Source organism: Hakea prostrata, chromosome 8, assembly GCF_041222555.1.
Source record: "Hakea prostrata isolate BN-2017 chromosome 8, UWA_Hpros_2, whole genome shotgun sequence".
Taxonomy (NCBI): domain Eukaryota; kingdom Viridiplantae; phylum Streptophyta; class Magnoliopsida; order Proteales; family Proteaceae; genus Hakea; species Hakea prostrata.
The window spans coordinates 32,984,397-33,002,139 of record NC_142607.1 but is presented as its reverse complement, the minus strand read 5'-3'; the positions used below and the strand labels follow the sequence as shown (position 1 = coordinate 33,002,139).

Here is a 17,743-nt window from a genome sequence, read left to right as displayed (position 1 = left end):
CATATTAAATAGAGTCCTACGATTATTTCAAAGTTTTCTAATTAATTTCAAAGTGTTTTGGAGTCCAAGCAATGAGTTTCTGACCGATTCTAGGTTTTATTGTCTGTACACAGTAGCCTTGGTTGATTGGCTTGGCAGCCCCAGGCTACCAAGCCAGGCGACCAAAGGGTACAGTGATAGCAAAATCCCTTGATTTGCCCTTGTTTCATTTTTTTAACCTTTAGGGTTTGTTCCTAACATTAAATCATCATATTATTAAGGTTTATTTGGCAAGTTTGAACCTACCTTTTGGTCTACTGTTGGAAGGTTTCAAGTCAACAACAATGTGAGGACGTTCACTTACAAATAACATAAGTTACTCTCTATTTTTGATTGCATGATCTATATTACTGTTTTAGGACTTATTCATGATAAGTATGCCTCTATAACTTCAAAATGATATTCGTTATAATGCTATGCATAATTGTAAGAATGTGAATGGATTATGATATGATGTTATTTTGAAATCATACTGCAATGTGATTGTGGAATGGGGAATGCCAATTGGGTGTTTCTATCTCGGGACATCAGTGGAGGTGGTATGGGACACTTTCCTATGACGCCCCTTGGTGCTTTCCATGATTATTGGATGTCACACCTAGGATTTGTCTAGAAGTGTTTGGTCAGAAACCCCGTCAGATCCCCACCCTATCGATGTGGGTATTGAGGCGAGTGACCCATGGCAACAATGGGGATTGTAGGCGCTCAAGACTGCTATCCAACTCGTGAGAGGACGTAATCACATTGTAGGGGTCATTCATTGGTAAGGTCACATTATAATAAGTCTGGGCTCATGGGCGCTCAAGACCGGTAGACAACCTGTGAGAGGACATGAGAGCTTCCTGTTTATTATATGTGGATAGGGTTAAGAGTCTGTAGTCCAAGCTGGTTGGAGCCATAGGACACGATGACTCTAGGGTGGAAGATACTGGAACTAATTGCGAGAGACAAGGAAGGGAAGTATTCGATCATAAGATTGATGTGACTTAGTAGTTGACGTGCATTGGGCTAGGTATAACCTTGACACGTGTCAGTACTCATACCAATTGTGCAGTGATAGAGTGGTGACCTAAAACCCAGCCCTGGTGATAGACTGAAATGGATGCCTTGACCCAACAACCATGGAGAACCCAAAGGACGTGCTTAAGAGTCGTGAGGGAGAGTGACTGAGACTGCCCAGAGGAGTATGTTGTTCTATCTTAATCCGTATACACCACTAGAGACTAGCATATGTTAGAATTAGATGCATCCTTGCACATTGTCTTATATATGGCCTCATTCCTTGTTTTTGAATGTGTTTGTAATTGTTATCTGTATTTGAACTACTTGCTGAGTTCTTTTGAGCTCACCCTTTGGGGACAATGTCTTGTTTACATGACTATGTAAGAAAGGAAGAGATTTCGAGCTTTTGTTCAGAGGATCCTTCCCTATAGTATGTAGCTGAGGAAGCAAGTGGGGAGATGATAATGACCCGTGGTATGACTCAAGTGCTAGTACGGAATACTATCACAGCACTCATCAACAATGATAGACATCGCCTTACTTGCAAATGGGAGTATGAGCTTGATGTGGATCCCAAGCTGCAAGAACACAAGCCCACCGAGAAGAAGTAGAATTGAAGAAGAAAAAGAACCATTAGAGGTATAGATTAGTCTAATAGTCTTCCTAAATTATTTTTGATGTAATACTTTAGTTGACTATTCTTCCACGTTTGACTATTAGAGTTTATTTCTGCATACTCTTTTACTCTAATTATATTGGTATCATTTTTTTCACACTTTGATACTCATTTGAGATCCATTCATTGTTTATTCTTTTAATTACATTAATACAATGATTATTTCTTGCTCATGATTATACTATTGTGCTACGTGGGAGGATGAATGTTGAGACTTGATCTTCGAGGCAATGGATTACACCTCCGGGTATTACAATTAGGGTACCAGCTGGGGAGATGTGACATCCGGATCATCATCCTCCTCAACTCGTTTTGCTTTATAGCTAGATCTTTTTTGTTGGTCCCTCCTTCCATAGGAATGGCCCAAGCTCTCATCCTTTCATCCTTCTAACTCTTGGATGATTTTTCTGTTCCTTTCTTGTCCTTAAAGTCACTTCGATTAGCCTCGACACCTCCTCAATTGTGGCAATCCAGTAACAACAGCCTAGGAACTCAGCGAGGTTGTCTAGATGCTTCTCGACAAGGGAGGCAATGATTCTCTTACTAGTGATGGCTCTCTTCAGTATTGTGAAAGACATCTTATCATCTAGATCCTTTATCTAGATAGTTACTTTATTGAAGCAAGTGATGAAATCTTGGATGGACTCATTATGACCCTAGAGCCAAATGAATATCTTCCATTTTCTCTTTCTTGATGCCACTCTGAAATCGGGTGATAAAGGTTCTCTCCATTTATTTGAAATTTTCGATGGAGGCAAGTCTCAGGTAGGAGAACCAAGTGGTTGACCCCTTCAACAAGGCCAGGAAGGCATGACATCATATGGCGTCTCCACTATAGACGATAGTCATCATAGAAGTGAAGTGGCTAAGATGGTGGAGTGGATATGTACTTCGATTGAACATGGAGAAAGTCGAGATCTTAAAGCTGAGGGATAGAGGTACATCCATGATTTCGAGCGCAAAGGGGTGCTGATTTAGGATGGAGTATATATCCTTGGGACCCCTTTCTCCTAGATGCTTCAATCTATCATCGATTGTATTGTGTATCCAATCTCTTGTTGAGTTGGGTATCTTCTCGCTTAGGAAGCCTTCGGGGCTATGTCCAAAGCTTTCACCCTTAAACTCTTGCAAGTCTCAAGCTGTTATTTTCTTACTTCTCACTCTACGCCAATTGTCCCTGCTTCTCTTGCTAGGTTCCACATCATCCCTTTTTAGCCTTTTAGATTGGAGGGACAACTCAGAAGCCCTACTTGGGGCTCAATTCTAGCCCTCGATCCATCGATCGAGTCATTCAAACACATAACTACAATCATTGTTATGCCAGTTTTGGTCCCGATGCCTAGCATCTTCCTCTTTCATCAATGTGTTGAGGGAAAGGGACCTTCATCCCAAGAAAACCAATGAAAGGAGGTGTATTTGAGTTCTACAAAGTTGTTCGCCCAATTTACAATGCCACTATGCGTAGGAAGCTATCCATCTCCAGCAATTGTTTCTGCATAGGCTGGAGATGTCTATCACAAGTAAGATTGGCAAGGAAAGGATCTTGGATTTGTAGGGCTCATTCTAAGTGGGCCCTATTATTGATCACATGGTCTTCACATGTTGGTGAATATGGAAAGGATCTCTTGGAGGAAGGTGGTCCTTCTGTCTGTCATTGTTTTTTGATCTTGTGTTAACACCACCCCCACATTGCCGAAGCATGAGCTCTGTGGAACATCAAAAATTGTTAGAACCAGAAGACCAGAGGCACAATACAGACAGACCAATAACAGAATAAAAAAGAAATAAATATATAACGAAATCTTTATGTTAGTATCACTTACCCGAATGTAGTAGAATGAACGAAAGGAAAACAGCACGAACTTTCACAGGGTGAGTTGAGGTGTACGATCTGTACTTTTCCTTAAGGTATTTGAACGCCCCCTTTATGCTGCTGGGTTTGACCTTGACGTTCTTACCTCCAAGATACAACAACTCTTAGATCCGAAGGTAGCACTCCAACGGAGTCTACTTGCAAAGGAGATCCGAAGGTAATACACAGCACCGAATGAAGAAAACAAAAGAAGGAATTTTCTAACACTAGATTTTCGAAATTCTATTTTTCACCAAAAACGGAATGGCCTCTTGTTCAGAGCTTAACCTCTATTTTACTGACTCGTATGGACACCTTCAGAGGGCTGCATATGTACGTAAGGTCATCTACAGAGAGTTGTGACTGTATGATCAGTCACCTCTCTACTGCAAAACCCAAAGCCGGGTTTTTTAGTCCCATCATAGACAACTTAATATTATTTATATAATATTAAGGTGCCCCATGGCTTGGTTAGACTAGGGTCTACGGACCACTACCGCAACCACGCCCGACTTGGTCCAGCTTGTTGCATACGCGTGATCCACACATAGCTCTCTACCAGCATACACCCCACTTAGGAGCTATATACGATTATATAATCATATAATCATTAGCTCCATCCGATGTGGGACTAAACGCATATGGTAATCTAAATCACCTAATAGACATCCAGAAGAGTCCTATAGAAACAAGAGTCCTAAAAACAAAACTAGGGAGATAGAGTTTTAATGATTTTGAAACTTATCTAAATAGTATATTATATTATATTATATATTTTTTAAAACAAAATCCAACAAAAATTCCTCCAGTCATGACTTGACAAGAAAAAGAATAGTAAACAAGAGAGAATATTGAGACAAGGAAAAGGCTGGTTATGACATGCTCATTTCCCACAACTGGCACGAAATGTTGCACCAGATTCTGACCCCTTTGAGTGAATTATGGTTGATTCCACTAGTTGGCACTAAAACCTATTCACAAAGAAGAAAAGTGTGGCCTAACTTGAGGGTCAATCAGCCATCTCTACAGGTCAAGTCAAATTTAGGAACAACATTACCCTAGGTTGGAAACTAAAGACTACTGTGCTAAAATGAATAGTAAGTAATGGAGTGAATGCCCATTAGCAAAAACACCGGTAGGTAAAGGGTATTTATAGCTAAACCTAACTCCTCTTGATGATTGGAATATCCAGCGTGCCTCGGACCTCCTCTAAGGTTGACACATGGCTAGTAGAGATCTCTGGCTGTTACGACAGTCTACTCCTCCCGACATTGGTGTGGCGAGTTGATTGGGGAGACAAAAAGGAAGTAATTCCCATTCCACTACTGAAGGTCCCAAGCATCACAATTCCATTTCTGTCTAAATTTCATAGTAAATGGGCTTCTAAATGCGGTATTTCATTAGTGATCCTTTCCGGGCCTTGGATTGTCACATGAGTCTAAATTTCATATTTTCATATGTGAAAAGAAGTATAAATATCTCCATATAGACGCTCGCTAATAAGTAGAATCCTTTGGTATTCAAAGAATTGACCTATCTCTAAACCTAGAATGGACTACACAAAGTAAAGCTGCCTTATTAGATCCAACGATCAGTAGAAGAAGGTTTGACCTATAAAAACCCAACCCCCGGCTTGAGAAAAGGTAACTGATTCATTCTTATTCCATGTGATTTAGTATCTCGCTCTATGTATTCGCAAAGCCCATTGAGTGTTGCAGCTTCTGACTTGACTGTTGGAGGCAGCTTCTAATCACCATGGTTGGCCTTCATCTAACTTTGTTTTGCAAGCTTTCGTCGATCAAGCAGTTTCCATACACATCATTCTCTCATCTAAGCAAAGATGGCTGGAGCTTGGTTGAATGGGCACCTAGCACTTGTGACCAAGGCTTGGGCCTCGGTTTTGGATCCTTGACATCCTCGCAAGGTCGAGCCCCTTAATCCGAATTACTTTGGTTTAGTTTAGGCTCCAATCTTTCCGGGACAAAATTGCAATAATTCCCCTAGTGCAAGAACTCAAATAGGAAATAGATTCGTAGCTAAGTAAAGGCCATGCATGATCTAAATGACTAAATCAACATTAAAGAAACTGATAGCTAGCCCCTAGCTATTGTGGACATCTCTTGGATTTGTGTATGTTTGCTAATAATCCATACTAGTCACTCAAGTTAACCTAGAGTGGTTTTTTGGTGGGTTTTATTTTGAGTTTTTTACATTCACCCCACTTAAGTTGGGTCAAAAGTTTTGTGGGCTCCCTTAAATGGCTTAAATTACTTGTAAGTTGTAAACCAAAACAAAATTACATCTAGCCCAAACAGTCCAGTTAGTGTTTAGTTAAGTCAGAAAATGAAATGACCACAATATCCTCCTAATATTAATTTACTAAACTACCCTTGTGTCTCATCCCATATCCAACCTTTAGATGTGTGAAGGGATTTCCCGTTTACCCCTTTCAGCCATCTTCTTCTGACACCTTACCAGAAACCACCACACCCTCTTCCTAAGGATGTCAATTGGTATGGTTTCGGTACGGTACCAACTTTAATTACCGAAAACCAGAACCGTACCATATCGAATTTACACGATACAATATAGTTTCGGTATTTGCAAAAATGGTTCGGTACGGTTTCGGTATTAAATTGGTGCGGGAAAAAGGTTTAAACACGGTATCTAATGCGGTACAATTTTAGTATGAACGAACCCCATAACACTTTTGTTATTAATTCATTTAGATTCATTAGGATCAAACAATTGATAGAATTTGATATTAACAGAGACAAAGCAAGTAAATCTAAGAAGATGAGTGAAGGACGAAAATAAAAACTAAAAAAGGAATTAGGGATATGATAAAGGTAAAGTGTTTTAATTGTAAAATTACATTTATATTACTTAATTTTGGTACCATACCAATACGGCACGGTTTCGGTACATATCAACGGTATGAATACCTAAACCATAATCCCTCCAATTTTTTTTTTTTTTTTTTCTTCACCCCCACCCTTTCTCTTTTTTTTTTTTTTTTTTCTCCCTCCCCTCCCCCCCTCCCCCCCCCCCCCCCCCCCCCCCCCCCCCCCCCCCCCCCCCCCCCCCCCCCCCCCCCCCCCCCCCCACCAAAAAAAAAATAATTTTTCCCCTCCAAAAACAAAAAAAAAAAACAAAAAAAAAAAAAAAAAAAGGAGAAGAATAATTAAAAAAAAAAAAAAATATTTTTATTTTTAAAAAAAAAAAAAAAAAAAGTTTCTAACTGTTATAAATAATATTTATTATGGATGTCCATTACCCCAAAGAGATTGTACTTCCAATTGAAGATCTCAATTACCTCAGGATGTAATATTGGTGAAGATCACAACCATCTCATTACACAATATTGGCAGTCAATATTTCCATTCTATGCACCTTCTATCTTGGGCGGCAATCTATCTTTCCATATCAAGAATATCTTATTGTGTGCAAGAATCATATATTGTATTTCCATATCAGAGTAGATGCTCCTTCTACTATAAATATGTAATGCACTCAACTGAATGAATTAGTTCTGATTGAACTCATCTTGTCTTTCTTCTTTGTATCTAATATATTTTCTCTTTATTTTATAACACGTTATCAGCACGATTCCGCTCGAAGAACGAATCCGCTCGAAGTATTGCGTTTTGAGAAGAAAGACAGTAGACAATGTATCATTATGTTTTCTATTCCAAAGTGAAAATAATGATCGATCTCCTCGCACGTTTTTGTAAACAATGGAGTTTACCTTGTCCATCTTGAAATGTAAGTGCATCATGATAAAAGGTATGTGTTTTATTGAATATAAGAATCAATCAAATAATAAGATATTATGTTGCTTTAATGATTGTGGTTTTATTTATTGTATATAGTGGCTGCTAGCTTTGCACCACAAAGATTGTTAAATGCATCTGAAGTTGAAAGATTTGAAACTGTAAATGAATACAGTTCTGCAGATGCACATGAAGTTGCAAGATTTGAAACTGTAAATGAAATACAGTTCTGCAGATGCACATGAAGTTGCAAGATTTGAAACTGTAAATAAATACAGTTCTGCAGATGCACATGAAGTTGCAAGATTTGAAACTGTAAATAAATACAGTTTTCTGCAGATGCACATGAAGTTGCAAGATTTGAAACTGTAAATAAGTACAGTTCTGCAGATGCACTTGAAGTTGCAAGATTTGAAACTGTAAATAAATACAGTTCTACAGATGCACATGAAGTTGCAAGATTTGAAACTGTAAATACTAATCCGTAGTCCGTAGTTTTGAAATTAATTCTCTTTTGAAATTATAAGGAGAAAATATTATTCATGAAAATATCCCAGCAAATTTTCAAGTTTCAGATTTGTTGTTACAATAGTAATATTGTAAAAGGAGTTTTAAGAAATACTCTGAATGATATCATGCCTATTTGTGGCTGAGTAAAATAATGGACTATTAATGAAAAGTCATGAAGCTCGTCTTATTGGTTCTGTTCCATTCCCTGAAGTGAATGCAACAATTCATGATATGCCTGAAAGAAGGCAAAATTAAAATTATGGTCATGACTGTGGAAGAGGATGAGGCAAAAGACGGAATAATTACCGTCATTATTATGGAAGTAAATAAGAGAATAATAAGGATTCTCAATATAACAATTCAAGAAGTGAAGATAATATTTTTTACCGATTTGGTATGAAAGCTATTAGACATGTATCTATCATACTCCACAATATTTAATTAAGCTTTGTCAAGCCTTAATTAAAGAAATAAAAATAATGTGGAGATAAATTAGATTTTCCAAAATCATGATACTTGAGCAATTTTTGCCTATAAAAGGAATGATTTTGATGGCCTCACATGTACTACATATCTAGATGCTGCAAACTTCTTTGAAGATAATAGTTGAAGATTTGATTATGTAATTCTTTTCTCTTCAAATCTCATCTCATATGTTAGTTTATCTTAAATTTAATCTTTTTCTTCTATAAATTTTTTTTATTGACTTTCTATATATCTTTTAATATATTTTGTTTCATTTTGATGAAGAATGTGAATATTCTCTTATATGCTGTGACGCATATTATACTGAGAGAAAAATATACATATTTCTCTTATTTGATGATACGGAAGCCAATGTTCATATAAAATCGGTAGTACAACATTGATTGGAAGCTCCGGAAGAGCTAATCTATTATTATCTGGGAGATAAAATTGGTTATAAATAATTCATTATTTTGTAGTAAGTCTCAAAGAAACTTATTAAGTTTCAAAGCTATTTGCCAAAATTATTATCAGATTGAGACTACAAATAATGGTATAAGTAAATATCTATACAAAGTTATTAGATATTTCTCCCAATTTGTACTACACGAATATCGCATGGTTGAAACACATGCTTGGGTAAATCAAATGAACATTGATTCCAATAATTTTATTATTTGGCATGACCGGTTGGACCATACCGGATCAAGTATGATGCGAAAAATTATTGAAAATTCAATTGTCATCTATTGAAGAACCAGAAGATTCTTCAATTAAGTGAATTTTCTTGTATTGTTTGTTCTCAAGAAATATTTATTATTAATATTCACCAGCTAAAGTTGAGATTGAACATTCTACGTTTTTGAAACGTATAGAGGGTGAAATGTATGGGCCCATTCACCCATCATGTGGACCATTCAGATAATATATGATTTTAATAGATGCATCTATAAAGTGGTCACATGTATGTTCATTATGAACTCGCAATTTGGTGTTTGCGAGATTGTTTGCTCAAATAATGAGATTAAGAGCATAATTTATGAATTATAAGATAAAGACAGTTTGTCTTGATAATGTTTGGTGAATTTACATCTCGGGCTTTATGATTATTGTATAACAACCGAGATCACAGTTGAATAGCCTCATTACTCATGTTTATATCCAAAATGGTTTGGTAAAATTATTTATTAATTGTCTCCAATTAATTGCTAAACCATTGTTTATGAGAACAAAGCATCATTTGTACGCATCGGGCCAAAAGGTTGTCATAAATTCTCCCTATTACAATTGGCTTATGGTCGAAGCCAAATATTTCTCATCTTAAAATTTTTGGATGTGCGGCTTATGTTCTAATTGCTCCACCACAATAGCACAAAGATGAGTTCCCAAATAAAGTTGGGAATATATGTTGGATATAAATCTCCTTATATAATGCAATATATTGCCAATGATAGGAGATTTATTTAATGAATTAGTTTTTCCAACATGAGGGGGAGAGAATAAACAATTGGAAAAAGAGATTGATTGTAATGCATTATCACTATCTCATTAGATCCTCATGACCGAGCAATCGTGAATTTGAAGTTCAAAGGATAATGCAATAAATATTGTGAATCAATTGCCGATTTGCTGACTTCGCTAAGAGTTACTAAATCTCATATTCCAGCTGTAAATGCTCCAATTAGAATTGATGTCCCAAAGAGGACAATCTATCAGTGCAAATGAAATTAAACCACGTTTTAAATGTGGAAGATCAATCGGTTCTAAGGATAAAATCCTAGAAAAAAAGAAAGGAGCAAATGATCAAAATGATCATAAAATGGAGACAATTGATTATGAAAATCCTGAAGACATAACTTTCTATGAAACCCAGAAGAGGTTCGGGTACACTGAAAATAATGAAGAGATCTCGATTAGTTATGTCATTGCAGGAAAAAGATGGAACCGAAAAGATAAAGTTGTCGACAACATTTTTGCATATTATGTTATTGTTGAAATAATACATCAAGACGAGGATCTTGAATATAAATTTGTTGATGAATACAAATCAAGAAATGATTGGCCAAAATGTAAAGACGCAATTCAAGCAGAATTGAATTTGCTTGCAAAATAAAGTTTTTGGACATGTAGTCCAACATCTGAAGGTATAAAGCCAGTGGGGTACAATTGAGTTTTCTGCGAAAAAATGAAATGAGAAAAAGAATGAAATCGTGATATATAAATCATGAATTATGGCACAAGAATTTTCGCAGATGCCTGGCATTGATTACATGGAAACATGTTCTCTTGTGGTGGATGCAATCACCTTCAGATATCTTATTAATCTGGCAGTATATGAAAATTTTGACATGCGTCTAATGGATATTATTAAAGCCTATTTATATGGCTCACTCGAGTGTAAAATATATATATATATATGAAAATCCTTGAAGGATTCAAAATGACTGAAGCATATAAAAATTCCTAGGAAGTTTGTTCAATAAGGCTTCAAAGATTATCAAGGCATATATGGTAATCTCCTTAGTGTATATTTACTAAATGAAAAGCATAAAAATGATCCAATTTATTATTGTGCCTTTATTAAAGGATATGGATCTAATTTTAGTAAGTATATATGATGATGATTTAAATATCATCGAAACTCCTGAAGAGTTTTCAAAAGCAATAGATTATTTTAAGAAAGTTGAAATGAAAATCTTGGAAAGACAATGATTTGTCTTGATTTGTAAATTGAGCATTTGACGAATGAAATATTTGTTCATCAATCAACTTATATAGAGAATATTTTGAAGAGATTTTATCTAGATAAAATACATCCATTGAGTACCCCAATGGTTGTGAGATCGCTCAATATATAGAAAGATTCATTTCGACCCCAAGAAAACAGTAAAGAATTTCTTGGTCCTGAAGTACCATATCTTAGTGCTATTGGGGCATTAATGTATCTTGCTGATAATACACAATCGGATGTAGCATTTTCTATAAGTGTATTAACAAGATTTATTTATTCTCCAATACGAAGACACTGAAATGTTATAAAACATATATTTCAGTATATTTGAGAAATTATTGACATGATATTAATTTTATGAATGTGGATATCAACTTACTAATTTTGCAAATGCAGGATATTTATCTGATCTACATAAAACTAGATCTCAAACATGCTATTTATTTTCAAGTGAATGTTAGTTATTTTATATTTGGTTAAGATCAATGATACAACACAATCATGAAGCATGCAGTCTTCTACTAGAAGAAGGAATTTCAACAATATTATATGAAGATTATGCTGCATGCAAAGCTCAATTGAAGGGATGATACATCAAAGAAGATTGAACGAAGCATATTTCACCGAAATTCTTCTTCACTCTTGATCTTCAATGAAATGGTGAAATATATGTTCATTGAATTTGTTCAAGTGATAACTTGACAGGTTTATTTATTGAGGCGTTGCCTACTTCAAATGTTGAGAAGTTGGTATATGATAATGGAATGTACGTATTCAAAGATACTCAATGATGTTATCATCAGGGGGAGTAAAATACGTGCTGCACTCTTTTTCCCTTAACCAAGGTTTTGTCCCACTGGGTTTTCCTGGTAAGGTTTTTAATGAGGCAGCTACCAATACGTATTATTTAGATATGTATACTCTTTTTCCTTCACTAAGATTTTTTTCCCACGGGGTTTTTCGGTACATTATCTATTGATGGACATCCAAGGGGGAGTGTTATAAATAATATTTATTATGGATGTCCATTACCCCAAAGAGATTGTACTTCCAATTGAAGATCTCAATTACCTCAGGATGTAATATTGGTGAAGATCACAACCATCTCATTACACAATATTGGCAGTCAATATTTCCATTCTATGCACCTTCTATCTTGGGCGGCAATCTATCTTTCCATATCAAGAATATCTTATTGTGTGCAAGAATCATATATTGTATTTCCATATCAGAGTAGATGCTCCTTCTACTATAAATATGTAATGCACTCAACTGAATGAATTAGTTCTGATTGAACTCATCTTGTCTTTCTTCTTTGTATCTAATATATTTTCTCTTTATTTTATAACACTAACCATTTTGTTTACTTTCCCATTCCAAGCACTATATTTAGAAAAAAAGCATAATCCAAAAGATTCTGATGTAAATCAATTTTCTTTTCCTTTTCTATTTGTATCTACAAAAAAATTTATCCCGAAGGATTTAGATGGCAAGTAATATTCTTAACCATTTTTATTTAGTTTTCAAATCCAAAGTATTTTGATGTAAATTAAATTAATATTTTTAACCAAAACTAAAATGATTTAGAAAGAGTTTATTATATATCAATATTTGGTAATAATTATATCTGGGTGTAGATGATTTAAAAAGAGAAACCATAATCTTACAACTACCCCTTCAAAAGTTATCAATAGAAAAAAAGCAAGAATACAACCAATATCCAGACAGCCTAGTTGCATCTCTATGGATTTTCGTTGACATCATCTTGGATAAACTCCTCAGCTGATTGGGCTTAGGCTTTTTAGTGCAATGCGTGAATATATATTATATTATATTAAATAAATAACCTACAACAGAGCTTTACATAAGAAAAAAAATCAATCTTCTCCCCCGAGTTCCTTCGGGGACCTAACAATGAAGGGTCTCTGATAACTCTGTGAGTTGAATTTCAACTCCCATTCAACGGCCACCAGCCCGGCGAGGAAATCAATAAATGATTGATCCCTTCGCTGGATGCATGAGTATACAAGCAATAAGTTGCTTTTGCCATCAATTGCCAAGAGGAATATGAATTATTACCATAACTCAAGGACATATAAATGGTATATAATCTAACAAATTAAATGATTAATAAATGTTTTAGGACTTGGACACAATAAATGTTTAAGTACCTCATTTACTTACAAATACCTGTGGATCTAAGCATGAATTTTAACCTAACTTCCAATTCAAAGAGAGACTGGGGAGAGAGAGATGGCCCAGCCTAAGTTGTGGGTTATAGCAATGGCTTTTGTTGTCATCAGTGAAGGTTTCAATGCTTTTGTGCCTGAAGGCGATAAGTTTGAAGCTGCTCATGCTACGTGCTATGGTGATATGACCGGACTTGAAGACATGGGTAAGTCATAAGTTGAAAACTTGAAGCTTATCTGGTTTATTTTCTCTTTTCTTTGAGGATCTTTACCACCCCCAACACCTAACCTTCCATGCAAAATGATAATCAAATTTCCAATATTTTAACCTTTTGTCTGGTGACCGATTTTAGAATTAGAAGTAATAGACCCTTATTTTTTCTGTTATGTTGGCAACAGGAGGAGCTTGCGGCTACGGCAATCAGTTTGATCAAGTATATGGCCAGGAAAATACAGCTCTGAGCACAGCTCTCTTCAACGATGGCCTCAGTTGTGGTGCTTGTTATCAAATCATGTGTGATAAGTCCAAATCAACATGGTGCAAAGCTGGCTCTGTCCGTGTAACTGCCACCAACTTTTGCCCTCCCAACTATACCAAGCCTGATGGGAACTGGTGCAACCCTCCATTGAAGCATTTTGATCTCTCCATTCCCATGTTTATCAAGATAGCTGAGTACAAGGCTGGCATTGTTCCAGTTTACTATCGGCGTGTCCCGTGTGTCAAAACCGGAGGTATAAAGTTTGAGATAAATGCCAAGGGGAGTCAATACTGGATGTTGGTGTTGGTGTATAATGTTGCTGGTGCCGGCGATGTTACGAACGTGAAGATTAAGGGTTCTGGTACGGATTGGATACAAATGACGAGAAACTGGGGCGGAAACTGGCAATTGTTTGGAAGTCTGATAGGGAAAGCCTTGTCATTCCAAGTGACTACCAGTGATGGTAAGATGGTGCAGTCTGATAATGTTGCACCAGCGAATTGGCAATTTGGGCAAACCTTTGAGGGCAAGCAGTTCTGAAATCAAATGAGGGGTTTTTGAAATGATATTTCTTTATATTTTGAAACTGGAAATCTAGTTTCAGTGATGAATAAATTGCAGTTTGGGTGATTTGTTAGTACATAACACACTCCATTTTCAAGTGTGCTCTTGTCTTTGAATATTGAAATGGCATAAGACCTTAAAACTCCTCTTGATTCCACAGGTGATAGAATTTTAGTCTCTCTCTTTTCTTGTCTTTTTTTGTGAAAAACTTTTACTCTATTTTATTGTGAATCTGACTATTTTGGCTGATCTAAATCATGACAAATGAGAAGTTTTGGATGGAAAAGGCTGTGTTGGATTTGAATATTTTTGGGATTAGGAGTGAAACCCCACTGATATAGTTAAGGTGTGATGTTGGTGCAGATTTCGCCTGTATCTGTGAACCGAGAATCTTACACCAATCACTCAGATCTTGATCGATCTAGTCTGAACTCACTCTTCTTGTAAAACAAGTAAATCTATTAGAAACGGACCCGATCAGCTGGATCGGCATTCCGTCTCCAATGATCTAGTTAGTAACTGATCTGAAGAGAAAGCTTCAAAGCTCAATCAGAGCTTTCGAAGAGCTTTAATGGAAAAATAGCGGGAAGAGTGTGAGTGTACTTAAGATTTTGAATGTGTTACCTTCTGCGTGTGCTTTGTCCCTATTTATAGATTTCCCGCGCTGCTCTCCATTGTTGATAACCGTCAGATGATGAGATTGGATTGGATGGTTATGATTTGATCCCTGTCTAATTTTAGGGCGGACCCATAATATAACTTGTGACTCTTGTTGAATAAGGTTGGACAAGTGTGAACCGAAGTTAGTTTATTCATAACACGAGCCCCCAAGCCTGTTGATCAGGTTGAAATCAAATTGAAACTCTGATCAGGAGGTTTAAGCATTTCCTCTGATCAGCTGAATTGTTTCTTTGTTTAGTCTTCCTTGATTCGTTTCTTGGTCTGACATAGGGTGTGACAATTCTTCAGTACTTGAGCTCATCTCCAGTTATGAGGGATTATTTGAATGCTGAGTTCATCCTTCAGTTGAGAGAGTTCATCAGCAATTCTGAGATCAATCTATAGCTTCGTAGAGCTCATCAGAATTCTGAGCTCATCTGCCAACTTGTGGAGCTCATCAGAAACTTCGAGCTCATCCTTCAATCAAATGAGTTCATCAGAGATTCTGAGATCAATCTATAGCTTCGTAGAGCTCATCAGAATCCTAATCTCATCATTTGATCTTGGGAGTTCATCAGCTATCGTCCAATTCAACGCAACTGGAGAGATCAATCAATGGATACTCAATTCAATCAAAGTCGTTCCTTTTGTATCTAGTTTTTGAAGTTAACTGCCTTCTTTTTAACTATTGATCCATGATGTTGATTTTGATCTTATCCTCCACATGGCAAAGTTTTGACTCATCAACATTTGAACTTCCAATCACCATCGAAATTAATTTTTGAAACTATAATTTTGGATTTCCAAATCGTCATAAATCCAAAAGTTGATTTACGATCTGACCTTCGTTAGGAAATGGGTTTTTAATCTTCTTGGGAAAGTAGTCAGCCACTGTAATCATCAAACAATTGTAGTCAGCCCCCAAACCATTTTGAGAATCTGCTGAAAATCTTTGTCCGTCAGCTTTTTCATCCCTTTATAAATGCAACCTTTGGGTTTTTCAGACGTTATCCTCCCTCTGACGCACGATTACAAATGTTACTTATTCTCAATCACACGATTCCAATGTTTTTCTTAACTTCCCTATGCCATCCACGGGTCCAGTTGCGTTGTTCCCCAATTAAATGATTAATTTCAGACATCGATTCTGAATAGTTACAGTCGTTGATCTGAATCATCACATATCTTCCCTCCAAATTTCAAGAGTTTCCAATCACATCACTTCACTTCTATATTTATTTTCTCTCCGTCATCTCTCTTCCTCCATTATCTTCCTTTAAACTATCTTAATCTTTTCAGTTGTCTGCAACTTATTTCATTGTCTTCCCTAAATGTCTTTCGAAACTTTGTTCGCTTCTTTTGTCATCTTTCATGGATCATTCTATCAATCCTTCAGTTCAAGCACTTCTGGTCAAGCAATAGTTCCTTTGGATGTTGGTCAAGAGAAAACCCTTAGTGTTCTTCCCTCTAATCAAACTCATTAGACTGGAAGCCTGCTCCCCATGCTAATGATGAAGTAATAGTTCCTTATCAACCTTTGGACATCACTAAGGAGAAGAAGAATCCAAAGTATGTCGGGCCAAATGGTATCCCTCCAAGGTTAAGAAATCCAAGTTGTCTTCTTATTTGCAAGATTATTACTTTCCCCGTGAAGCTAGAATTTGGGCTCCAGGACCTTCTGATCGTGGAGTCATTGCTGTTCACCTTAGTCATCATGAATCTAGATTTAGAGTCCCTCTGACTCCCATAGTTCAATCTTTGCTTGATTACTATCACATTTGTCCCTACCAACTTGCTCCAAATAGTTGGAGACTCATTTACTGTTTTTTCGCTTTTCTTCAAAAAATGGGGCTTACCCCCTCCATTAATCTTTTCAAAAACTATCCTACCCTCAAAGTTCCATTTGAGTGTGGTTACATCCATTTTTCCAGGAGAACCGACATTGTTAGTGTAACAACCCCCGTGTTTCTAATCCAGGATCTGTATTGCAGGTCTGAGAACCCGAAGGTCTAGTCCGGTAAATTTTTGGAGTGTCTGGATAGAAGTCCGTGATCCATACCCTGAACCCATGGATCTGAATTCTCTTGTTGAAGAACCTGCCTTGTTTGGTAGTTGGACTTCTGGAAGGCAAGTGATGTCTAGAGATGTCCGAAATGAAGGTAAGACCTCCCCCATGTGTTCATTAGGGTTAGGTTGTACTTAAACTTCAACCCCCTGAGCAAAGCACCCTTGTATAGCAATATACTAGGGGCAGTTGCTAGTGGTGGTTGATTAGACCAAGCGATCGCCTGGTCCTGGTTGCGGGGTTTTGCCCTATTTTACCCCAAACCTATAAATAGCAACCCTCGTCTATTTTACGAATATTATAATTGGGATTGCTATTTTTAGTGGTTAGGCGGCTGTGGAGACATGTTGGAAGGTGATCTGAAGGGTTGTTAGTGTTCCAGAAGCTTCTACTATCTTATCTAGCATATCTGGTTGAGGTAAGTGATTCCTTGTTCACTCATACTCTACCTTTAGCTATGATTAAAGTAGATTAATTTTCCTCTTTTGTTGTTCATGATCCTTCTATTACAGTGCCTACTTTTTAAATGATCTTGGTGAGATCAGATCCGAAAACGAAACCCTGCTTTCGTGAAAAGGGCTAATCTAATCAAGCGGAAGATTCTGAGTAACCAAATTGATGTCAATTGTTAGGTTTCGTATTTCCCTTTGTTATAGGAGTGTTAGATTTGAAATTCGGTCTATGATCATTCAAAATTCGGATTAAAATCGGATGATCAAAAATCTGAGTTTTGGATTG

At 36.6% G+C, this 17,743-nt stretch overlaps 1 protein-coding gene across 1 annotated transcript; it reads left to right on the top strand.

The window, feature by feature from the left end:
- The first annotated feature begins 13,301 nt into the window (after positions 1–13,301).
- On the top strand, positions 13,302–14,256 carry LOC149007602 (expansin-A4-like). Its single transcript, XM_089165097.1, has 2 exons — positions 13,302–13,443; positions 13,637–14,256. Exons 1-2 carry the CDS (start codon positions 13,302–13,304, stop codon positions 14,254–14,256), a joined length of 762 nt encoding a protein of 253 aa, XP_089021223.1.
- Positions 14,257–17,743: the final 3,487 nt, after the last annotated feature.